Here is a 21,698-nt window from a genome sequence, read left to right on the forward strand (position 1 = left end):
GTCCCCAAAATTGTATTTTAACTTTTAGTGCATATTGGAGCCCATTTTTGCCTGGACTCCTAGTGCATATTGCAGTCCTTTTTTGCATGGACTCCAATATATTCCTGAAATATACCTCTACACTCTAGCTATACTATTACATAGAGTTAAAAAATGAGAATGCAACAAGTCTCTTGAAACAACCTAAACTGTCCCCAAATAATGCAAAGCTTACTGTGTAAATATTCCACAAATTAGTAATGACATAGTAAATCTCTACAGCTAGGCTATTAATATAGATTCATTTAATTTTAGTTAATTTGTGGAAGTGTTTATGATATTGGCAGAAACTCTTATTGTTCAAATACTTCAACCATCTGTTTGGACAATTAAGTTGTTAGTTAGAGCAACAGTATTAAAGGTGTGCCACTTGAGACATAAGTGAAGGGGTTTACTGTTGGCCCCACAATTCCCCTATAATCTCCTCATTTGCTCTATTTTCACAATCCTTTGAATAATTTGTCTCCTAATGCTTATTAGATTAAATCTCTTCAGACAAAGTTTTTGCATAGTTTTTGGCACGTTCGTTTCCCAGCCATTCGGATCAGATGAAATTTGGGGGCCTTTTTCCATTCAGAAAGAGAGTCGGGGGAGGCGTCCCCAAACTGTGAGGTCCCTGACACCTTTTAGACTCGCTTTTCATTATAGAAATTTTAAAACGGTTTCCCCAGAGTAATGTATGTACTCAGGGGTGTCCCTGATGGCTTGCATGAGACCTTTATTATTATTATTATTATTATTACTATCATCTTTTATTTATATAGCGCGGAAAATAGTTGATCGACTAAGACAAACCAATACATTAAGTGGAGAGGGCCCTGCTGGCAAGCTTACAATCTTGAGGGAATGCAGTGAGGACAAACATAAGGCACAGAGAAAGGGTGAGAGGTAGTGTGGGGTTGTATCAGTGACAGGGAAGTTCTAGCAGCTAAGATGGTATGTTTCTCTGAAGAAGTGAGTTTTGAGATATTTCTTGAATATTGGGCGGGAGGGTGAATGCTGAAGGTTCGGTGGCTGTAGATTCCAGAGATATGGGGCAGCCCAAGTGAAATCTGCCCCATATCTCTGGAATGTGAGGAGGAGAGCCTTAGCCCATGGGAAAAACGTAAGGATCGAGTATTTTCTAATGAGGGCAGAAATGTATGGAGGAGCATTGTTATGGAGGGCCTTATATCTATATATATATATATATATATAGAATCTTCGTCGGGGATTTATTCGCCGATCTACATCACCCGCCAGAGCAGGATTTTTTTTTGTGAAGAAGAAGAAGGATGGAGAGCTTCGCCCGTGCATCGATTACAGGGGCCTAAACAGGATCACCAGACGCAACACCTACCCCATTCCGTTGATATCCGAACTTTTCGACCGATTGCGCGGAGCTACGATTTATACTAAGCTGGACCTTCGTGGGGCTTACAACCTTGTTAGAATTCACGCCGACGATGAATGGAAGACTGCTTTTAATACACGATCGGGACATTACGAGTATACAGTTATGCCGTTCGGGTTATGCAATGCACCAGCTGTCTTCCAGGAATTCATCAATGATTTCCTCAGACTTTCTTCAACAGTTTGTCGTGGTGTATCTAGATGACATCTTGATTTATTCCTTGGACCTTTCAACCCATCGCACACAAGTAGCTCAAGTGCTACACCGATTACGGCAACATGGGCTTTACGCCAAGCTGGAGAAATGTGCTTTCGAGGTCCGCAAGGTCACGTTTTTGGGTTATGTAATTTCTCCGGAGAGGTTTGAGATGGACCCTTCCAAAGTACGGGCTATCAGGGACTGGCCACAGCCCGTGGGCCTGAAACCTTTACAGCGCTTTTTGGGGTTTGCCAACTACTACAGACGTTTTATCAGGGACTACTCTAAGATTGCTGCTCCTTTGACGGCTCTTACCAAGAAGGGGGCGAACACTATCGAATGGCCACCTGCGGCCGTCTCCGCTTTCGACCGGTTGAGGGAGAGGTTTATTACAGCTCCTGTACTGCGACATCCGGATCCCTTACTACCCTTTGTCCTGGAGGTGGACGCATCAGAGACCGGGGTGGGGGCTGTTCTCTCCCAGAGGGCCTCTTACAGTGGGCCACTACACCCGTGCGGTTATTTCTCCAGGTGATTCTCGCCTGCGGAGAGGAATTACGATATCGGCAACAAGGAACTTTTGGCTGTTAAACTTGCCCTGGAGGAATGGCGACATCTGCTGGAGGGCGTACAGGTTCCAACCTTGATCCTGACGGATCATAAAAACTTACAGTACATTGAGACCACAAAATGTCTCAATCCTCGTCAAGCGAGGTGGTCCTTGTTTCTGTCTCGATTTCCCTTTGTTTTAACCTACCGTCCGGGGTCCAAGAGCATCAAGGCTGACGCTCTCTCACGTATGCACACGTTTCCAGATGAGGAGTGTCACGAACCCGAGGCGATCGTTCCGGTCACCAAGGTCATGGCTGCTATCCAACTTACCTGTCGTACTCCCCTTCTGGATCGTATCATCAGTATGCAATCCCAAGCTCCGGCGTCTCTACCTGCTGGCAAGTTGTTTGTTCCAGTTCTTTTCTGGTCTCGAGTCCTCCGCATTTCTCATGGTTCCAGGACGGCGGGACACCCGGGGATTACACGCACGAAGGATCTCGTCTCCAGAACTTTTTGGTGGCCAAATTGGGCCAAGGACGTTGTCTTATTCGTCCAGTCCTGTACTAAGTGTGCGGCTAACATGTCTTCCAGGAGGCTGCCTGCTGGTCTGCTGCATCCTCTGCCTCTTCCCTCGACGCCATGGACGCACATAGCTATGGACTTTATTGTGGACTTACCTAACTCCAGAAGCCATACTGTTATACTCATGGTCGTTGATCGCTTTTCGAAGATGGCTCATATGATTCCATTGAAAAAGTTGCCCTCTGCTGCCATGTTGGCTGAAGTCTTTATACGCGACATCGTCCGTCTCCACGGATTACCGACCGAGATTGTTTAAGACCGAGGTTCACAGTTCATTGCACGCTTCTGGCGTGAATTTACTAAAGCCTTGGGTATTACTCTGGCCTTCTCGTCCGCGTATCATCCCCAATCTAACGGGGCAGCTGAAAGGGCCAATCAACATCTGGAACGGTATTTATGCCTTGTTGTCAACAACCACCAGGATAACTGGGTTGATCTGCTACCCTTCGCTGAATTTGCCCGTAACAACTCTGTACAGGAGTCCACAGGAGTATCTTCGTTCTTTTGCTTATATGGTCTGCATCCTCAGTCGTTTCCTGGAACGTTTCCTGTCTCTGCGGTTCCAGAATTACAGGAGAGATTGGTCACCATACGGTCCACGTGGTCGTCAGTGCTGGAGGCATTGCAACAGACGGCCAGGCGTCAGGAGCATCATGCAAACAAGAGACGCTCCTGTGCCCCTGCGTATTTGCCGGGAGAGAGGGTTTGGTTGTCCACCCTGTATCTCAAGCTCAGGGTTCCTTCCATGAAATTGGCTCAACGTTTTATTAGACCTTTTCCTATCGTTCGCCGGGTGAATCCAGTAGCCTACGAGCTCGTTACCCTGAGCCCTCCGGATTCCTCGAGTGTTCCACGTCTCTCTTCTGAAACCACTGGTTTGCAACCGCTTTACTACGGGGAGACCTCCTGCTGCGGGAGTTTCTGTCGCGCAGTCCCTCCGGCGATGTCCTCAAACGATCCTGGCTACTTGCAGACAACAAGGGAGTTTGCAGTATCTGATCCACTGGAGGGGACTTGGGCCGGAGAATCGTTCCTGGGTTCCCGCTGTTCGTCTCAACGCTCCTCGTCTGGTACGTGCCTTCCTCGCCAGGAGACGTGTTGGTCTTTCCAGGGGTCGCCCGGTGGTCGCCCCTTCAAGGGGGGGTACTGTTACGTACCTGGCTGCTGGTTCCTCCGGGTCCTCGGAACTGCAGCCGCAGAAGGGGGAGACCCCCCGCCTCGGTACAGAAGCCTCAGTCGCCGCGGAGAAGGGGGAGACCTCCCGCCTCGGTACAGCAGCCTCAGCCACCGCGGAGAAGAGGGAGACCTCCTGTCTCCGCGAGACAGCTTCCGCCCCGAGGACGAGGAAGACCCCGCACCTCTACGCGGCAGCCGCCACCTACGGGAATCAGGTCCGGTCCTGCCGCATCCACGCGATCCTCTGCACGCCACCTAGTGGCACCAGCCGGTACTACCACTCCTTTTAGGAATTTGCGATCTCGCCAATCACAAGATGCCCGCGGACCGGAAGTGACATAACGGCACTTTGAATATTTGGCAGGAAAACGCTAATTGGTGCCTAACTTCCTCTGCCTATTTAAGGGACTCAGAAACCTTCCAGCTTTGCCTTCTGATGGTCGTACCTATCTCTCTATAGTGTCTATTCCTCAGTAAGCGTTTCCAGATTCCTGTTACCGACTCGGCTTGTTCCTGTTCCTGTTTCCCTGGCGTTTGACTCTGGCTTACTTCACGACGATCCTGACTTCTGGCTTCCTGACCTCGGCTTATTCCACTACGATCCTGACTTCCGGCTTCCCGACCTTGGCTTGTTATTCGACTATTCTGCACTGGTTACCTTTGATATCTGTTTATTGGACTTTGCCCGTGCTGTTCTACCTGACTACAGGTTCTATTGTACGCTGTGCGTGACATAGATGATATGATAAAATCGTAATTTAAAAAATTAACTTGTCCACAAATTAGATGTTTTACATTGTAAACAACTTAAAGACTGGTTGTCACCTTTTTATTTATCAATGAAAAATATTAGATGATATGGTAGAGAGATAATAAACATAATATTAACTTGTCCACAAATTACTTGTTTGTCAAGTAGGATAAATGGTCTTAATCAACTAAACTCTACTCATGTACAGGGGGGCTGTCATCCCTGTAATACACTACAGTAGTCACTACAGCTTCTCCAATCCACACTGCAACAGTACATTTTCTGCACTACTAATTAACTTGCAGTATGGTAGGTGAGCAATGAACATTAATTACAGCCTCTGCTAAGCTAACACTCACTGTCACTGTATCACACTCCAACTCTCGTCAGTCTGTAACGGCTGTTACATGGAAAGAGTTAAAACACCAACATTTGAAATACCTTAAGGTGTCTAGTTTTCAAAAATATATGGTATGTGGTAAATTGCATTGACCAGCTTTAAAGATACCCGGAATAGCACATGGGGCAGAATGACCAGATTTGGAAAAAAAATGCTACTTGTACTTATTGCCCTATAACTTGCAGAAAAAAGCAAAAAAAAAACCCCATAAAAACATTGGGTATTTCTAAATTCAGGACAAATATTAGAATCTATTTAGCAAGTTTTTTCATTAGCTTTTTTGGATGAGAAAATTTTTTTCAAATAAAAATGAGAAAAAGTGTTTTTTTTTTTCCAATTTCTTATCATATTTTTTTTTATAGGAAATTAGATCATATGGTCCTGAAAAAAAAAAAATATAACTTGTGTGGGTACACTAAATGAGTGAGAAGAAAATTACAGCTAAACATGAGCACCGCAAAAGTGTTAAAACAGCCTTGGGGTTAAAATGGTGTTAGCAAACTTATATATCTAACACTTGCCCCTTCTCCTTGAAAATGCTGATTGGCGAGAGTGAAAAAAATGAGACGCCCACAGGTTGTTGGGCCCATATAGTACAGCATTGCTCCTATCACTATATACTGAGTCAGACATTGATAGTGGTACAGCTTAACCCCCATCACTATACACTGAACCAGGCATTGACGGTAGCGTAGCATAACCCTAATCACTATATACTAAGCCAGACATCAACGTGGTAGGCCTCTGCCCCTAAAACAGCCTGCCTGTGCCACCTTTGCCCCTTAAGCAGACTGTGCCACATCTGCCCCTTAAGCAGCCTACCTGTGCTACCTCTGCCCCTAAAGTAGTCTGCCTATGCCACCTCTGCCCCTAAACACTTATAACATTTACTCACTCGTTCCCTCATTCATTCACCCTCCCATACCTGCCTGTGCCACCTCTTCCCCTTAAGTAGACTGCCTGTGCTATCTCTGCCCCAAAACACTTATAGCATTCATTCACTCATTCATTCAACCTCCCTCACAGATTTTACTGGTCTGAGGGCCGGCCGAGCAGCACTGGGTCTGTGCTGAGGTCTATGCGGCCACACGACCACCTAACGCAGGCCCGCAAAAGAGTTTCCTCACAGATTATGCAAGCTCCTCAGTGGTAAGCTGTGGACCCAGTGCTCCTGATAGGTATGCTACTGCACACAGTCCCTCTCACTTTACCTCATCAACGGTAAAATGGCTTGTAATGGAGCCAAAACGGCTTGTAATGGCACCAAAGCAGATGGTAATGGCGGCTACGTGTGGCGACAATTCACAAATCATGACAAACTTTTGCAGCTAGTTTCTGTCAGTTCCTTGGAGGTTGCCCTTCTTTATTATTGATTCATATGAACCCATGAAGCAGGCAATTTTCTTTTAAAATAAAGTACAACTAAAACAAATGCACAAGTTTAATGCTTATTTTCATAATTTCCAACCTATGTCCCAACTTGTAGGGACAGTGGGAGCCCAATATGTTTTACCTAGTAGATCCTGGAATGTAGGTTTACCTTGCAGGGCTTCAAAGAATAGGCTGATACTGTGGTCTTGTTAAAAAGTGGAAATAAATAGCAAAATAAATAGCAAAAATGGCTTCAAATTTAGTATATTGAGAAATCAATGGGGTAAGCTCTATAGCCTGTGTATGTATGTCAAATAACACACACAGTAGTAAGCACTTAAGCTGTAGAATATTAGCTGGAAATAATTTTTTGCAGATAAATGGTGGATTTTCATGACCACCAATGAGTTATTTTTATTGTAAACAAAGGTGACATGACTCAAGCAAACCGTGTTCCAAGCCGCTGCATTTGCAAATAACAGAGATTGGCAGCCATTATTTTTTCCACTGGGAGCACAAGTCTAATATTCTTTCCCTGTATTCAAGGTCATTGTGTTTATAGAGATAAATGTAAACCTGCTGTTTCAAGAGATCATTTTCCAAGGTTATAGATTTTTTTTTTACATCTATTTTCCTGATTCAAGAATGTCCTTATAGAGTAAAATGTTATTAATAGGACCTATGCAATGGCTCTTTGTTCGTGTGTACAATGAGCAGGTGTTATAGTGGTAGAGACAGTCTTTTCCGCATTATGACATTGTTGGTTTAAAATCTCAACCTGGAAAGGTCTAGGCATTTAAACATGTGTATGTATGAACACTGTCTCTTTCTCTCTATATATCCATACATACACTATATGCACAAAAGTATTGGGATACCTGACTATTACACCAACATGTGCTTTTATGATTTATTGCATTCTAAATACCGTATTTGCTCGATTATAAGACGACCCTGATTATAAGACGACCCCCCAAAATCGAAATATTAATTTAGGAAAAAAACAAAAAGCCTGAATATAACACTACCCTATAGGAAAAAAAGTTTTACTAGTAAATATTAATTCATGTAAACAATATTTTCATATTTAATAAAAGCTATGATTGAGAAAAATATATATTTTTTTTATTTCCTTTTATTTGCCTACCTGCCCCCCCCAGTTATGCACATCTGCCCCCAGGGTTGCCACAATGCCCCCAGAAATGCCTTATACCCCCTATTTGCCACTCTGCCCCATGATGTGCCGTTTAATCCCCTATATGCCAGAGTGGCATATAGGGGGTTAAAAGGCATATCATGGGGCAGAGTGGCATATAGGGGGTTAAAAGGCATTTCTGGAGGTATATATATATATATATAACTGCTAACAGCAATCACACTCCTATCAAGCCAAGGCAGCCAGTACATGCTGGAACCTGGGGATGATAGGAGTCTGAGCACAGCCTCCCTATGCCATGCTACCACCACCACCCCCCTTACACATCCATACTAACACACACTCATTCACAAACATTTAAATACTCATTCATTCCATTAATCACACATACTTGCTCAAAAACCCTCCCCCACCCCCTTACCTGAACTGCAGATCTCTAATTCGAAGACTTCTGCAGGGGCCCGGCTGTGCGAGCAACTTCTCTGGCCCCGCCCCCAGAGGAAGGATGGGGGAGGCAGAGTTATGTGACACTCTTCTATCTTCTTTTGAGGTCTGATTAGAAGACGACCTCGATTATAAGACGAGGGGTATTTTTCAGAGCATTTGCTCTGAAAAAAAACCTTGTCTTATAATCGAGCAAATACGGTACATAGACATTAATATGTAGTCGGTTCTCTCAGCTATATCAGCTTCCACTGGGAAGGCTTTCCACAAGATTTTGGAATGTTTCTGTTGGAATTTTTGCCCATTCATCCAGTAGAGTATTTGTGCGTTTCCGTTCCAGTTGATCCCAAAGGTGTCCAGTGGGGTTGAGGTCAGGGCTCTGTGCGGGTCAGTCAAGTTCTTCAACACCAAACTCATCCAGCCATATCTTTATGGATCTTACTTTGTGCACTTCGGCACAGTCATGCTGGAATAGAAAAGGGCCTTCCTCAAACACAAAGCTGGAAGCATAGCATTGATCCAAAATGTACTGGTACAGAGATTTCGAGCCAGGCCTTCTCGTTCCACATCAATGTCAGACCACACAAATGCTCTACTGGATGAATGGGGAAAAATTCCCACAAAAACGCTTCAAAATCTTGTGGAACGCCTTCCCAGAAGAGTGGAAGCTACACAGATCCTAGGTCTGTGTTTGAACAGAGGATCTAAAAGAGTCTTTTGTTTATAGTGCCTGAGGAGAGACTGTTACCATGCGTCCATCTAAACACATATTAGACTATAAAAGTGATTCATTGTATGAACAACCAGATGGCAAACATTGGCATTTCTCAGAAGCTAACATGGCTGTAATGCACAAGGGAGAGAAACTTAAATGTAACAATGTCCCCCTTTATCATTATCCATTATCGTTATTACATTTACACTTATTTTTTGTATGGGTAATACATAATTTGATATTATTATTATTTCATGTCATTATGTCTGTTCAACCATTCTGTAAACTAATTGGGGATATGCACTGATGGTTTTCTACAACCTCTAACAGTCCAGGTTGTTTGTTACTAGTGACTTTTTGGCTTGCATGGATTGTGATACAGATTTGTAATGCATTTAATAAATAGGTATTTGTAATTTGTAATGTTACACACTAATCAGTCAAGATAAGACGTAGTTGCTGTCTAAGTTTCTGCTTGCTTGCATAATGGATCCGCTTTTCAAATTTTTCTTGAGAGAATAGCAGAATGCGGGAAAAAAAAGCCGTATTGCACATCAGACATGTTTCAGGTCTTTTGGCCAATTTGTTTTTGGGCAACAAAATTTGTTGCTTGGTGCCCACATTCACTCTCTCACACTCATTCTCATTCACTCTTTCTCACGTTCCCTAAATGTTTCCGTAACTTCTCTGCTAACTTCCCCTTCTGCATCTTTCTCTGCATACTTTTTATCTTCTATATTCTCCCTCCTCTTCTATCTTCTCTAGTCTACCTTCAATTCTTAATCTGCTATCTACTTTGTCAAGTGGTGTTATGTTGTCTTCAGGTGAACTGAGGGCAGTATGGAGGTGCTTGCGGTGACATCATCTCCATGATCCTCTAATCGGGGGAGATGATATCACCACAATCACTGTCATTTTAGCCTTGCATGAACTGAGGGCAATATGGTGGCGCTTTTGGAGACGTCATCTCCTTGATCATCCAATAGTGGGAGAGGGCGTCACCGTACCGCCCAATCTTGGAGGAAGTTTCAACCGGATTATGTCTGAGGAAGCGGAGGTGGTCGGCAGAAGCAGAGAGTGAACGAGAATGAGAGTGTGAGTGAATGTAGACCCATGAATTCTGAACCGTGTGGGGGTCTGGCCTCATTTTCGGGGCTTCGTATGAATTGCAGAATGTACCAAAATGCGGTAAATTTACAGTTCATATGACTCTGAATGCAATCTACTGCACATTACAGTACAAAACCAATATATGCTAAAACATTGTTCTTCTTTTATTATTTCACTACCTAGTTTGTTATAACATTAAAACCCATATTTTTTTAAATTATTATTTAATAATTAATTCCAATACAACTTTAGAAAACTTCAAGCGTAGTCAAACCTCCAGTTTGAAGCATTGAACTACAATAGATAATGTTACAGTTCATAGGCACAAATGCTCATTGTATAACTGATTTTCAGGTCTTATGCTCCTTGGCTGAGTGAGGAAGATGAGCTGACCTTAAAAGACTATGTCCAGTCCTTGAAACTGGATCTGGCATCCATCTCCCTACAGGAACATCAACCCATTGGACAAGATGGTGCTTCCAACTCTATGGAAGTGGTTCATATTGCTGACATCATAAGAACCAAGGTGGACGATGCTGTCAAATCTTCAATGGAAGCTTCACCACGTCAGCCAGAGAAACCTGCCCGAACCCAGATTGTGCAGGAGCTGATGGATACCAGAGTAAGAGAATGTATTGTAGTCTCTGTCACGGAGCTGGATAGTCCGAGCGACTACATCCACTGACTTGTGCTCCCTTAGCCTGGAACAACACACTCTTTCCCCGGTTTCCCAGTCACTAGCCGAGACTCAGTGTAGGGTATAACCAAAATGAAGACTGCTTTATTTTTCACACACATGGCTGGATATAGCCAGCAAATCACACATTAACATAAATCAAGATATTGGGATACAAACCGCCCCTTAATCTGCTTCCCAGAGACAACAGGGGCAGTAAAGGGATTAACAATACAATAGGGTCCCAACTTCCACTATCTATTACTGTCCAAAATCATTTCCAACGTTTGGCCAGGGTAAATGTCTGTAGTGGAGGAACTGGGGGGGACTAACTTATACAACATATAGTATGCCATAGGGGCGGGGACTGACTTGTACAACATAGTAGTGCACCATGGGGTGGGGGTGGGGGCAGGGTCTGACATTAAACTAAAACAATGGCGTCGCTCCCTGGTGGCAGATCCTGACTTTCGGCCAGAGATAATTCCCTCAGCAAATGATGAGATAATATACTGCTGGGGGTCTTTACAAAGCCGGAGCTCATAGTCAATAGAGAGGAGGCTGGCTGTCAGGCCTTTCCAGTGGCCCCAGTGATGAAGGGTTCCATCACAGTGTCCAATGAAGAAACTTATTATTACATAGTTATATAGTTAGGCTGAAAAAAAGACATGCCTCCATCAAGTTCAGCCTTTCCCATATCTGTTTACATCCAAACAAAGGCAAAAAAAACCCCCAGTTGTGGCTGTTTCCAATTTTGCACAAACTAGGGGAAAAAAATCCTTCTTGACCCCAGAATGGCAATCAGATTTCTCCTTGGATCAAGGAGCTGTTTCCCCATAATTTAAACATTATATCCCTGAATATTATGTTTTGCAAGTATTTATCCAATTGTTGTTTAAATGTCTGTACAGACTCTGATAAAACTACCTCTGCAGGCAAAGAATTCCACATCCTTATTGTCCTAACTGTAAAAAAACCTTTCCTTTGCCTTAGACCTGGGGTTTCCAAACTTTTTTCGAAGAGTGCCAGATTTGATGAAGTGAACATGTGCGAGGGCCAACCATTTTGCCTGACATTCTTTGAACCATTAAAATTAAATGCAAATTAACTATTTTATGCAAAGTTTATTGAAAATGGCATACTTTTCATTTTGTGACTTGGATGACAAATCTAAACAGGTGTTAAATCACTCTGCCTTTAATATCAAAAAAACAGGAAGCTGAAATATGTCAGGAACATTGTAAAGTGCATTACACAAAGTAATAAAGGTTGTCTGTCAACTTGAAGTTCAAAAAATGTGAACAGGAACATAACACCAAGTATACATGTGTTCAGATATATTTATAACTGATTTAGACCAACTGACATTAACTGAGATTTTACAATGTATTCATCTCAATTGAAAAAAAACCCTGCCTAATGTGAAGGGTGAAACTGAGATCTGGACTGCAGCACATAGACTAGGTCATCAGATAATGGAATTATAGCACAGTCACGGACAGTCAGGGGTTAATGAAGGGTATGACAGCTTGCTACCAAAGATTCCTATATGCTCCCTTGTCTGCTTTATACATGTATCCTGAGTGCACAGCCCTGTCTGCCTGTCAGTGTGTTGTCTGTGCAGTTACTGATCCTTGTCAAGGTGTTTGGTAGGCAGAAGTTTTTTTTCTTCTTCAATAGCCCTTAATGGTCGCCCTTGTGGCTGTGTGTGGAGGCACAGGAGAAGGAAAGCCCAAATCTCGCGATGTCCGAGATCTCGCGAGATTTGGGCTTTTCTTCTCCCTGCGCCGGCTGATGCCGTCAAGTCCCGCGGCCAGAGATCCCAGGAGTCCTGAGCGGCGCTCGGGGACTCCTTGGGGGGCCGTAAGATCTATATTTGGGCAACTTATCTGTGGGGCCTTATCAGTCCGGAACGTGGGCCGCAATTGGCCCGCGGGCCGGACTTTGGACATGCCTGGCCTTAGACTAAATCTCCTTTCTTGCAGTCTAAATGTATGACCCTGTGTTCTATGCATAGTCCTGTTTATGAATAGATTTCCACACAATGATTTGTATTGGCCCACGAATATATACAATGCTATCATATCCCCTCTGAGGCGCCGTTTTTCTAAACTAAACAGATTTAAATGAATTTACCTTTCTTCGTAACTAAAGTGTTCCATTCATTTTATTAATTTTGTAGCCCGCCTCTGCACCTTTGCCAGTGCTATAATATCCTTCTTTAGAATAGGTGCCCAAAATTGCAAAGCGTATTCAAGGTGTGGTCTTACCATTGATTTAGGAAATTATATTTTTATCCCGTGAATTAAAGCCCCTTTTTATCCCATACTGTTTTCTCTGTTGCCCATTTTCCATGATTGTATATATTGCAGTTTTGACTTAGAACAACTAAAGACAAAATTATGTTGTTAGATGTGCTCCCTGGGAATTGGTATTACCGTATTTGCTCGATTATAAGACGAGGTTTTTTTCAGAGCAAATGCTCTGAAAAATACCCCTCGTCTTATAATCGGGGTCGTCTTCTAATCAGACCTCAAATAGAGGTCTGATTAGGAGACTAAGATCCAGATCCCCCGCACCGCTGCAGGGGACCTGGATCCTCCTATCGTCGCCCCCCCCCCCCCGCACGCACGCACGCACGCACTTACCGGTGCTTCCGGAGGTGAAGTTGGCAGCGGGGGTTTGTATGCGTCCGTCGCAAATACCTTCCCCGACTGTCAGAGATCAGAGTTCCAGAGTTCCTGATCGCTGACAGCCGGGGAAGGTATTTGCGACGGACGCATACAAACCCCCGCTGCCAACTCCACCTCCTCCCGGCTGCCGCGGAATGAGACGTCAACCCGCTGCCCCGGCAATACAGCAGGAAATTGGAAGCACCGGTAAGTAAGTGTGTGTGTGTGTGTGTGTGTGTGTGTGTGTGTGTGTGTGTGTGTGTGTGTGTGTGTGTGTGTGTGTGTGTGTGTGTGTGTGTGTGTGTGTGTGTGTGTAGGGCATTTCTGGAATGCCTTACACCCCTATATGCCACTCTGGCACTTAGGGGGTTAAAAGGCATATTATGGGGCAGAGTGGCATATAGGGAGGTATAAGGCATTTCAGGAGGCAGAGTGGCGTTAAGGGGGCATTTAATAGAGCACTCTGCCTCCTGAAATGCCTTATACCTCCCTATATGCCACTCTGCCCCATAATATGCCTTTTAACCCCCTAAATGCCAGAGTGGCACATAGGGGTATAAGGCATTTCTGGAGGCAGAGTGCTCTATATAATGCCTTTTAACTCCCTTAATGCCACTCTGCCTCCTGGAATGCCTTATACCTCCCTATATGCCACTCTGCCCCATAATATGCATTTTAACCCCCTAAATGCCAGAATGGGATATAGGGGTATAAGGCATTTCTGGAGGCAGAGTGGCACATAGGGGGTCAAAAGGCATACCATGGGGCACAGTGGCATATAGAGGGTTAAAAGGCATATCATGGGCCACAGTGCCATATTGGTGTGGCAAGCCTGGGGGCAGATGTGCGTAACTGGGGGCAGGTTGGAAAATACAAGGAAATAAAAACAAAAAAAATATTTTTCTCAATCATAGCTTTTATTAAAAAAAATAGTTTACATGAATTAACATTTACTGGTAAAACTTTTTTCCTTTAGGGTCGTCTTATATTCAGGCTTTTTCTTTTTTTCCTAAGTTAATATTCAGATTTTGGGGGGTCGTCTTATAATCAGGGTCGTCTTATAATCGAGCAAATACGGTACTTCATCACTACACATCGAAAAACATAATACACATGTTATAAAACCATATAACCATGTAGTTAATGATGTAACTGCAAATAACAATGGGGCCAGACAGGAATTATTTCATCAAACAGTCTAGGATACTAGGCCCAAAGTAATCTCATTTTGTATGGCCTTCTTCATAGGTTTCATTATACACAGGGCAGATTAAGGCAGGGTAATTTACAAAGTCACGTTTAAAATGAAATCACCACTAGGTGGCTCCAGAAATTTCATTTGGTCTGTGCTGTATTTCAAATTTTAAAATCTTATATAATTCTGTTATAAATGGGCAATACTTTGCAATGCCTCTAAGCTCTTTCATTACAGGAACTTTATGCGCCACATTAACCTATGGATTGTCTAGGAAATCCCCTTAACTATATATATATATATATACCGTATTGGCTTGAATATAGGCCGCACCCTTAAAGTGTGGTGCTATTTTAAAGAAAAAATACACATTAGTGAAATGGTAATACAGTATTTTATCTAATGAACAGGCATACATGTATTTTAACTTGTTTGGTATCTATTATACAGTTTGTCAGCATATGTTATATATACAAACAGAAAACAAATAGCCATTTTAAGGTCCCTCCCTTAATTCATAATGCACCTTACTTATAGAGATGCCCCTCTGCCCCCCTGATATGCCACGGATATGCTTTATAAATCCTGTATAACTCCTGATATGCTTTATGCCCCCTAGATATGCCACCCTGACCCCAGATATGCTTCATGCATTTCTATGCCCCCTAGAAATGTCCACATGCCCCCCAGATATGCTTTATGCCCCCTAGAAGTGCCACTCTGCCCCCCCTGATATGCTACTCTGCTTCCTAGAAGTGCTCCGCCATAGAAGCCCCGCGGAAGTGCCGGCAGCGGAGGTTGTCTAAGCGCATCGCCCAGACGTCCACGGCCGGAGATGAGGATCCAGGCCCCCTGCAGCACTGTGGGGGATCTGGATCCTAACCCTGCGTACCCACAGTAGGGCTAGATGAAAAAGAAAAAAAAAGCACCCACCCGTACCGGGGGGGGGCGTCGGGCGACACAAACTGTGCATCCCTACGCTACATCCCGAATAAAGACCTAAAGTGTGAGGGGAGGTGCGGCCTATATTTGGCAAATACGGTATATATATAAATATTATAGTAAACATCGCATTCATTTCTAGTCTATATTCCAAAATGTTTTTAGATTTTATAGAAGCCTGGTAGTTTTTCCTTTAATGATTTTCCTTCAATTTTCATGGTCAGTCATCTTTGTAATAAGGAGTTCTAAGGAAAGAAAAGGGCTACAGAAAGATATTTGGGGTCATATGTGTGGGTACATGCCTTCGTAGCCATGTCAAAATTTAAGCTACTGGTGGTTATAGTCATTGATACATACAGCACAAACACCTTTTACTATTGTGTCCCTTATCCCTTCTGCCACTTTTACTTCATTTCTGCATATAGACATGCAATTAGTCTTTATCTCAAACATTCATTTGAGGCATCCGATCATACTGTTGCTTCTATTTTGTAGAAAATATTGTAATAGAATCAAAGTAAACATTTAATTTCTACAGGAGGGCCTGGCAGAAATAAAAGCTAGCCTACAACTGCTGCAGACAGAGAAGAGAGCACTGGAATTGCAGATTGCATCTCAGGCAGAGGAGGAACGAGCCTACATGCTTATCCGAGACGAACTGCAGGTGGAACTGAACGAATGGGCAACAGGAGAAGATCATACTAGGAGAATAGAGGTATTTATCGAACACAATCACAACCCCAAACTACAGTTCATAGTAGTGATACAGCAGTGCCATAAATGCCTTCATCACAGCATAATGTCATAAAACTCCTACCAAATGATTTATTGTTAGATTAAGATTAACAGTTATATGTGTTGCATAATATAACATTTTCATACATCTGCAGACCAGCCATTTGTATGTGTTCTAGTTGGGTTATTTTAGCCCAATCTACTGACAAACCCCCTGGCTGGTATCATACTGCCTTTTATAAAAGATAGAATGGGTCAAGCTTAATTACCCAATCTGGCACTCTGACTAATGAACGTTTGTGGAGAAATTATCTTTATTAGCATTGTCATAAACAACCGGCTCAGTGTGTTAGACTCCGAAAATTCACTCAAACATCTCTTGACTGACAACAATGTCAACCTACAAGTTTATTCCAACAAAATTAGATAAAGCAAGTTTTTATTTAAATCAATGCTAGCCTCCACTACTGTATACAGCGCTTTATTTTATGCTCAAGATTTTTTCCATGGGACTTTAAACTATTAGATCTCTCAGAATATAGAAAAATGTAAAAAAAAAAAAATGTGGGAATTCGGCTTATTTAAATGACGTGGAGCAAAAGCACATTGTAACCAAAACATGTAAGGAGTGCCCCTGCAAAAATAAAAAGTAAAGAGGAAATCCTAACTATTTTTGTTACTAGTTTTCAAAAGCATTATGCTATTCTGTTTTATAAACAGTTTTGAATTTTACATACCATGTTTTCAGGCAGCAACATATTAGTCATCTGTATATGTTTTAGCTCTGTTATTGTATCCCTATATACTAGACAAAACCCCTACTCCTTATCATACTGTCTCGGGTTAAATAAAAGAATGACTATGTCTTAACCACACAAACATTGATACTCTTAACTAATGAGAATCTATGAAGGAGTGTATTTCATTGGACTGAGCTTGAGCAAGAAGAGTCGCTCAGAATATAACATGACTGCCTATAATTGACAGCCTCCAGGTCTTCATATAAAGGAATTATATTGCTACAAAATGAAATAAAACTAGGTCTTCTTTGTGGCTAAATTATATTACTGTATACAGCAGTAAAACCCTTTACATTTTAATTGTAATTTCTAAAATAAAACTACACAACTATAAATACAAAATAAAAAGTATCCTCATACTATGGGTATGCTTACATACAGATGTATTTCATGACATTTAACTAGTGCTAGTGGAGGACTCAAGGGTAAAGCAATTTATTGCACCGCCAACTGAGACACTATATTTAACTTTAATATGAGCATTCCTGACTAGCTAGCCCTACTTTTAGGTGCACCATCTGAGGAACATGTAACATATCAAATGCTCCATAACCAAGGCAAAAATTCTGAATTTGACATTTTCTTTAGAAGCGCGTGGAATGTGTGAAAGAGACCTCTGGTCCTGGTGAGCAATATGGTCCTTCAGGAGACATGCTGAATCTGCTGGACTCATTGTCACGGTATGGAAGGCTTGCTTCCTCAGAATTTGTAGACTATAATTACAGAGTAACTATGAAATTGCTGTGAAGATGGGTACACTGTATTAGAATGTGATTACAAAGACAGCATTTGAAAAAAAATGTGATGTTTTCATTTCTACTGAACATATACTGAACATTATCTATAAACTCTTGAAGGAGTTTGATTTCCTTCAGGGCCTGGGCAAATGTTCCATATGCCATATCATAAAGAAGACCCTGCTTTAGTGTGATTTATGCATTGCCAGTTGATCTTATTTGTTTTAAATGCAATCAAATAGCTGCAAACATGACTTTCTGAGACTTTTCTCAGAGAGGCTAAATCTACACTTGTGTCTCTTACTGGAAGATTAATTTTTAAGAACATATTCTGTTTCTGTGTTTGTGAGCATAGAAATCATTCATTCATTTCTCATTAAAAGACAGCGTACACAATGAAATTATATTTTGCATTACATGTTATGAAGGAATAATCATACAAAGAAGATTCCTATCTGAATCAAGTTACATTTAGGTCTGGAAATATTTTGACACTGTCACAAGTTTTGCTATTTCAGCTGTTTACCAAAATAAACTCAAGTTACAGTTAAATACCGTATTCGCTCGATTATAAGATGACCCTGATTATAAGATGACCCCCCAAAATCTGAATATTAATTTAGGAAAAAAGTTTTACGAGTAAATGTTAATTCAAGTAAACTATGTAAACTATTTTCTTGTAATAAAAGCTATGATTGTTTTTTCCTTTCATTTGCCAACCTGCCCCCCCAGTTATGCGCATCTGCCCCCAGGCTTGCCACTCTGCCCCAGAAATGCCTTATACGCCCTATATGCCACTGTGCCCCATGATATGCCTTTTAACCCTCTAAATGCCACTGTGCCCCATGATATGCCTTTTAACCGTCTATATGCTACCGTGCCCCATGATATGCCTTTTGACACCGGTGCGGGGAACTCTGCCCTCTCACAGCTGGGGAAGGTCTGCGCGATGGATGTAGACAACCCCCGCTGCTAACCGCGAATCGCGTAGACATCTACCCGCTGCCCGGACAACACACCGGGGAGTCAGACGCACCGGTAAGTTGGGGGGGGTGTTAAATGGGGGCATAAGACAGGAGGATCCAGGTCCCCTGCAGCGCTGCGGGGGATCTGGATCTTAGTCTCATAGTCAGACCTACTTGAGGTCTGCCAGTTGAGGTCAGCCAGTTATGCAACAGCATTCTTTGGACAGATGAAACTAAGATCAACCTGTACCAGAATGATGGGAAGAAAAAAGTATGGAGAAGGCTTGAGACGAAGCATACCACATCATATGTAAAACATGGTGGAGGCAGTGTGACGACATGGGCATGCAAAGCTTCCAATGGTACTGGGCCACTAGTGTTTATTGATGATGTGACAGAAGCAGCCCGATTCTGAAGAGTATAGGGACATATTGTCTGCTCACATTCAGTCTAATTCAGCGAAGTTGGCTTGATGGCACTTCACTTTACAGCTGGATAATGACCCCAAACATACTGTGAATGCAACCCAGGAGTTTTTTGAGGCAAAGAAGTGGAATATTCTGCAATGGCCGAGTCAATCACCTAAGCTGAACCCGATTGAGCTGCAGTAAAGGCTTGGCAAACCATCACAAATGAGGAAACCCATGCGTTCCAGACTTCAAGCCATCATTACGGGCAAAGGAAAATAAATAAACTATTAAAAATGAAGATTTTATTTATGATTGTGTTGATTTGTCCAATTACATTTGAGACCCTGAAATAAGGGCACTGTGTATGAAAATGGTTGAAATTCCTAAACATTTCATACAATATGTTTCTTCAACCCCTGAATTAAAGCTGAACTTCAATTGCATCTCAGTTGTTTAATTTAAAATCCACTGTGGTGGCATACAGAGCCAGATTTGTGAAAATTGTGTTAATGTCAAAAAACTTTCCGGAGCTAACTGTATATACATTTCTTAACTGCACTTGTTTGCACTTTGACACTCCATTCTTTATTGTTTCTCTTTTGTGTGTTTCGAGAAATTACACGCTAGTCACAAGAGCTGCTGGTGTACTTTTAATTGGTGCTGGGTTTTTTGCGCTGAATTTTTGGTTTATCAAATATGCTTTTATTTCAGGAGCACCGAGATGAGGGCACATGTAGAGAACCTGACTTCTGAACTGGATAAATTATCCTGCAAGGTCCGTAATCAGAAGACTCAGTCTGCCCAAGTCATCATAGATTTCTTCAAAGCCCACAGGTATATTGATAATTACTGAAAGGGTAATAAAGTTAATGTGATACAGATCTTGATATCTGTGTATTTGGAAGGTGTGAGTTAAATGTCTTTATATATTTATATGTAGAAGTTGAAATGTGTTCTAGTTTGTATACTAGAAAATGTGAGTGGTACACATTTGCGTCTGTGCACATTATATTAATGGTACGTGATGTGGCTACTGGATATAAGGAGGTAATTGGTGTTTCATGATGTCTGTTTATTGGGTGGTTTATTGGAGATAGTGTGTGGTTCCCTGATGCCTTGGTGTGTTTTGGGTGCAGGAATCTTTTCATCACATACCAGAATGCCTGCAGGAAATACAAACAGCAGCACCGCAGGCTGGAATCCCAGGCTGGTTCAATGGCACAACGTCAGCGCCAACAGCTGCAGAATCTTCTGCAGATTATCATGAGACTCCAGGCACAGAAAACAGCAAGAGATACGGGGGAAACTTCCCTATAAATGGCACAGGCTAACTGGTCAATGGTCTCGAATACTATGTTCAGTCTGTGCATAGCACAAACATAAATATCCAGAGTGAGATACACAAAAATATTAAGGCTCTTGTAGTAGGGTGACAGTCCCCAGATTGAGGACACTGTCCTCGGACAAATTATGTCCCCGGACATGTCCCTGGATGCAGGGCCGGGTTAACTTCCGCAGGGGCCCTGCTGCTTACCCGTGCGTTGCTCGCACAGTATGTGTCCGTCCAGGGAAGCAGGAGCCCAGCGGAGTCACATGAATTTCTGTCACGTCACATGCTCCGTTCCTGCTTCCCCTGGCCAGTACAAGAGAAGCGCTCACACGGAGTGCGAGCAACAAAGAGGGAAGCGGTTGCCCCTGCGGAAGTTTGCGATTGACACAGAGCAATCTGCGGTTCAGGTGAGGAGGTGGGGGAGGATGTATGAACGATTATGCGTGATTGAGGGAATGAATGAGTATCTTTAAATAAGTATATGAATGAGTGAATGAATGTTTGTAAATGAGTAAATGAATTAATATTTGTATAATGGCATGGATGTGTAAGCGGGGAAGGGGCATGGCACAGGGAGGCTGTTTGAGGCTAGGATGGCAACATAAATAAATACTAAAAAGGGGCTGGGTGGTGGGATAAATATGCGGCTAACTTGGGCAATAAATAAGGGTAATCACATCGGCCATGTTTTCCAGGACACATAACTTTTACATATTGCTGACCAGCCCAGATAAAATGATGCCCTGCAAAATAGGGGATGTATTGACCAATTGAAAGGAACCAACTAGTCAGATATACATCTCCCATACTGTAGGGCAGTATTTTATGTGGGCCGGCGGCATCAATACACAAGGGGGGCATCTGGGGCTATTACATAAATCAATACTAAAGTGAGAGGCAAGCTGGGGGCATAAATACACTTAGTGCTGGCTGGGGGGGAATACACAAGGGGGCAAAAACACTAAAGGGGGGGTCAAATACTTTTTTTGTAGCTTAGCCCATCGAGATGTGGGTGTCAGTGTGGCAGAGCCTGTCTTGGCGTGTGTGTGTGGCAGAGCCTGTCCTGATGTGTGTGCTTGGGTGTCAGTGTGGCAGAGCCTGTCTTGGTGTGTGTGTTGGTGTGGCAGAGCCTGTCCTGATGTGTGTGCTTGGGTGTCGGTGTGGCAGAACCTCTCCTGGTGTGTGTGTTTGGGTGTCGGTGTGGCAGAGCCTGTCTTGGTGTGTGTGTTTTTTTTATCTTTTTCCAATTAAAAAAATGTCCCCGGATTTAATTTAAAAAATCTGGTCACCTTATCTTGTAGTTCATTTACTGAACGGGCCTGTGATCAGAACATGTGTGATCAGAATGT

The 21,698-nt window shown here is 42.7% G+C and overlaps 1 protein-coding gene across 1 annotated transcript in view; it reads left to right on the top strand.

Annotated features, from left to right (window-relative positions):
- USHBP1 (USH1 protein network component harmonin binding protein 1) overlaps nucleotides 1-20,422 on the top strand; it is a 49,887-nt gene extending 29,465 nt beyond the window's left edge. Inside the window, exons 10-14 of the mRNA XM_053468322.1 lie at nucleotides 10,242-10,509; nucleotides 15,911-16,087; nucleotides 17,496-17,587; nucleotides 19,731-19,853; nucleotides 20,156-20,422. Coding sequence (XP_053324297.1) covers nucleotides 10,242-10,509; nucleotides 15,911-16,087; nucleotides 17,496-17,587; nucleotides 19,731-19,853; nucleotides 20,156-20,336 — 841 coding nt within the window. The 3' untranslated portion in view covers nucleotides 20,337-20,422. The remainder of the gene's footprint in view (nucleotides 1-10,241; nucleotides 10,510-15,910; nucleotides 16,088-17,495; nucleotides 17,588-19,730; nucleotides 19,854-20,155) is intronic.
- Nucleotides 20,423-21,698: the final 1,276 nt, after the last annotated feature.

The sequence above is a fragment of the Spea bombifrons genome, chromosome 1, assembly GCF_027358695.1.
Source record: "Spea bombifrons isolate aSpeBom1 chromosome 1, aSpeBom1.2.pri, whole genome shotgun sequence".
Classification (NCBI taxonomy): Eukaryota; Metazoa; Chordata; class Amphibia; order Anura; family Pelobatidae; genus Spea; species Spea bombifrons.